The sequence below is a fragment of the Triticum aestivum genome, chromosome 7B (assembly GCF_018294505.1).
Source record: "Triticum aestivum cultivar Chinese Spring chromosome 7B, IWGSC CS RefSeq v2.1, whole genome shotgun sequence".
NCBI classification, from domain to species: Eukaryota; Viridiplantae; Streptophyta; class Magnoliopsida; order Poales; family Poaceae; genus Triticum; species Triticum aestivum.
Window position 1 is genome coordinate 76,921,860 of NC_057813.1, and position 4,531 is coordinate 76,926,390.

At 52.6% G+C, this 4,531-nt stretch overlaps 1 protein-coding gene across 1 annotated transcript; it reads left to right on the plus strand.

Moving 5' to 3' along the window:
* The first annotated feature begins 2,202 nt into the window (after window positions 1-2,202).
* On the plus strand, window positions 2,203-3,776 carry LOC123161838 (BTB/POZ domain-containing protein At2g24240-like). Its single transcript, XM_044579659.1, has one exon. It carries the CDS (start codon window positions 2,284-2,286, stop codon window positions 3,610-3,612), a length of 1,329 nt encoding a protein of 442 aa, XP_044435594.1. The 5' UTR covers window positions 2,203-2,283; the 3' UTR covers window positions 3,613-3,776.
* Window positions 3,777-4,531: the final 755 nt, after the last annotated feature.

A 4,531-nucleotide genomic window follows, 5' to 3' on the forward strand; every position in this document is an offset into this window, starting at 1 on the left:
GCTCAGAAAATGCTTAAGACACGGTTCATCCCTTTCAAGGATCAAGTGGCAGAGAGAGCCTTGGCTCAGTGGTTGGGTATGTGGTTGTGCAACCCAACGACCCAAGTTCAATTTCCAGAATTGACAGGTGATGCAGAGGGGTTTTCCCCCGTTTATTGAGGATCAAGCTTGATGTGTGGTGGAACCACTCATCAAGAAATATCTTGATACTCATTTAAAAAATTCTGAGGACTATGTTTATCTTGGTACTCATACTAAAATGGTCGTATGCATCCTTAGTTTGTGCAGAGGCCGGGAAGTGAAAATCTCCCCATTTAAGGCAAAGAGAGCCTTCGCTCAGTGGTTGGGCATGCGGTTGTGCAGCCTAGCGACCCGAGTTCAATTCCTAGAATTGACAGGTGATGCACATGGGTTTTCTCCCGTTTATTGAGGATCAAGCTTGGTGTGTGGTGGAACCTATCATCAAGAACTATCTTGATACTCATTTAAAAAAAATATGAGGACCATGTTTATCTTGGTACTCATACTAAAATGGCCGTATGCATCCCTGGTTGGTGCAGAGGCCGGGAAATGAAAATCTCTCCCATTTTAAGGGGACTCGGGTCGCTCGAGTCGCCCCCCGCTCGAGCGACTCGGGTGGCTCCCCAACCCTAGCCGTCGCCAGGGCCTATCCCATCTTCCTCCCCTCCTCCCGTCGCCGCCGGCTTGCGCCCGGAGGCCAAAGACGGTGGCGGGGGCTCTTCCTCCCTCCCGCGTCTCAGGGGTGGCGGGACCCAACCATTCATGGAGGTGCGGCCGATCTAGAAGGGACGGTGTTGGCTTCGACGGCGGCGGCGGTCGGCCCTGCCTTGGGCCATGGGCGGCTGCTGCGGCGGCTGGCCTGGATCAGGCGGCGGCGCGATGCACTCTTCGGCGGCATGTCATCTGGCTTTAGATCGGCGGCGGCGTCGAGGGTCTGGTGGACTGCTTGGCGGCACCCATGGCAGATCTATTCTGGCCGGTGTAGCCAGTGGTGGTGGTCATATTCTTCGTCGGCGGTGACCGGCCATAAGCTTGGTGATCGGATCTCGAGATCCATCATCTAGTTCCGGCTGCGAGTTGGGGAGATATGGTTGCCGGTGAAAACCGAGCCGACGGCAGGCGATGGCGGCGTTCTACGCCGTTACCTTGATGAAGGCATCGTTGTGTAACTACTGTCGACCCACTCGTGCTGCTCCGGGGGAAACCCTAGGATCTGGTGTTCCAGATAGGACGATGGCGGCACTGTGGTGTCGTTTCTCTCTTGAGAGCATCGTTTGTGGAGCAGCGCTAGAAGCCAGAGGCAGGAGGTGGAGCAGCTTCATCTTGCATGGAGCTTCGGTGTAGATGTCAAGTCATGCCTGACCGACAGGTGCTACGCTTGGTCGTGCCTGGTCGGCAGGTGCTACGCACGACAGATCCTCCAAGGACTTCAAGCTGTGTCGACTGATGGTATTTGGCAGCATGGCGTTGAGGTGTATCAGTGGCGACCGCGACGTGTTCAGCTGTTTGCGTGCAGGGAGGAGGTGCCGTAGGGCGCCATGGTGGCGTCGACGATAGCTGGACCGAGCAAGGTTGTTGCATTAGTACATTTCTAAAGATGGAGCCGTGGCAGTTGGCGGCGGCGGCCTCTGAGAGCACGCCGGGCCAGTGTGTGCCACAGACCCGGCAAGTGGCTAGGTTGGGGTCTCAGGTCTTAGATGTTAGGCTGGGCTGCGATGTCTGTTTGGTATTAGGCGCAGGCTATCTGCGCCCCTTCATCAACTGGATATGTGTAGCGACAGTTTGTTGCTTAGACGGCGACATTAGTTTTACTGTTGTATAACTTTGTAAGGTCTTGTGAGAATAATTAATAAAGTGACCGTATGCATCATTCAGATGCAGAGGCCGGGGGTCATCCTTCTTTTCTAAAAAAATAGGTGGCTGATCGTTTTACAAAAGCATTGCACGGCAAGCTTCTAGAAGTTTTTAGACTCAATCTTAACTTGACAAGTTTCGATTGAGGGGGCGTGTTAGATTTAATTATGTGTCCTACCATGTGAACCGACCCAGGCATACGAGGGATCGGTGGGGAATTGTAGTGGAGTTTTATGGAAGGACTTTCCAGCTCAATCTGTAACGCTTGATGTAATCTGCTATATAAATCAACACGAAGGCGTCCCTGCCAGGACAGGCAACACGCTTCAATCTCTCGCTCCCAAATCTTCAACACCCACGACGTGACACGCCCACGCGCGCGCAAGACCTCTATACAGCCGACCGGCGATGCACACGGCACAGCCAGCCGGCCGCGTCCGGCTGAACGTCGGCGGGCAGGTGTTCGAGACGACGGTCGACACGCTCACAGGCGCGGGCGAGGGAACCATGCTGTGCGCCATGATGGACCCCTGCTGGAATGCCGCCGGCGCAGCAGGCACGGCCGGGGGCGTGCCCGAGTACTTCATCGACCGCGATCCGGCCTGCTTCGCTTCGCTCCTCGACATGCTCCGCACGGGCGAGCTCCACGTCCCCGCCGGCGTCCCGGAGAGGGTGCTCTTCCGCGAGGCGAACTACTACGGCCTCCTCGACCGCGTCCGCGCCGCTCGTATCGGCGAGCTCGATCTCAAGAGGGTTCGCCTAGCCGCGTCAGTGCCACCAGGGCGGGTGACGGCTGACCGCCCGATCGTCCGAGCGGCGCCCGACGGAGGGTGCTGCGTCACACACACGCACGACACCACCGTGCGGGTGTACAACTGGATGCTCGAGGAGCGCCGGCCGGTCTGCCTGACACCCGCAGTGTCGCGGGTCCGCGATGCGGCTTACCTCGGCCCCTCTTCGCTCCTCGTTGGCGGCTTGGGCATGGCTGCTTTCTCCGCGCTTACCGGCGACCTAAGTCACCACTTCCGACTAGCAAACCTGGGCGAGAGTGTTGACACACTGGCTTTGGCCTCCGACCAGGAAACAAAAATGTTTGCGAGCTGCAGAGGAATTAGCCGCTACGACAGCTACGGCATCGGTGTTTGGGACTGCATCACCGGCGAGCAGGCAGGCCCCCTTTTGTACCCCAAGCCCGAAAGCAAGATGGGCAGCACCACCAAGCTTCAATGGCTGCCAAACACCAAGACGCTCATGGCGGCCAGCGTTTGTTCGTCGTTTTCCATGGCTCTGGTAGATTCCCGGGATATGAGCGTTGTGTGGTCGTGGTGGTATGACAGCGCCCGCGAGGGGAAGAACAGATGCGTTGTGGATGCAGCCGTGATGGAGGACGAGAGGTCGGTCTGCTTGATCAGCGACCACCATGATCTCGGGTTACTCGACATTCGTATCCAGGGCAACTCCGGAAACGTGCGGTGGCTACATCAGAGCAAGATGAGTTCAACTTCCAAGTGCAATAGTCCAAAGCTTGCCGTGCACGGCGGACTGCTTTCGGCGTCCAAGGATGACACCATCTCGGTGTTTGGCGGCCCTAAATATGACCTGAGGCTGGCGCTGCGCGGGAGCCAAGGCGGTGGCGCCATTAACGACTTCTCCGTTGGGGGCGACCGTTTCTTTGCCGTGCATAAGGAGGACAACGTGTTGGATGTCTGGGAGACGCCGCTACCTCCCATAATCTAATTTTTAGTCATCGATTACTCGACTAGTAATTAGTATCAAGAAACTAGTTAGTACTAGTTGTACCAAAAACAGTTTTGCTTGAACTCATCTAGATGATATATAATTTGGTCTCATTCACCTTTTATAGCTATTGGATGTGATGCTATAAGATGCGTGTGTGCTGACATGGGTTGTATCTGTTTTTGTTTTCAAAGTGAATGAGACCAAATTATATCTCATCTAGATGAGTTCTAGGTATTCCCAAAAAAAATTCACCTCATAGATCATCGTTATGAATGAGCGTTGTCATTATAAGTTTTCTTTTCATATTTTTCGTTAAATCATTCTAATCTTCTATATCTAAATAGTTAGCCCCCACTACTAGATTTCTTTACACATGCGTGCTTCCACATCACCTCAATTATTTATAGCCTTCCGATCAAAATTGTGTGGCATCAAGGAGTCATGCATGTGCTCATAAGTTACTTTTTGCATTTATATAAATTATGCCACCTCATTGGTCATGCATGGGTTTTTTTCCAACGCATGCGTGCATTTTTGCATTAACCTATCAACTCAAACAACGCCACTTCATCAGTCATGACTTTTTTTGTGGGAATTTTTTTCTCTTTTATACATCATTTTGTCACACACACACACACACACTTTTTTTATGTTTTATCATTTTAAATATGTAAAACTCTTACATTTGTTCTCATTGGTTTTAAGCACTTATTTATGCATTGGTTTTAACATGGTTCCCGCAGCAACGCGCGGGGCATCATCTAGTCAGTAAAGAGTGGCAGTGCAGCTTAATTACATGTTAACTAGTAGAATGTATGTGCGTTGCTACGGGTTTTTTAACTTTTTATTGCATATACTAAACTTGATGAATTTTTGCCGATGGCATCGCCTTGGAACCCTCGTCGTTTGATTTCTT

What these genes read in the sequence shown, in the direction of transcription:
- LOC123161838 (XM_044579659.1), top strand. Translation starts at nt 2,284, where the DNA reads ATGCACACGGCACAGCCAGCCGGCCGCGTCCGGCTGAACGTCGGCGGG.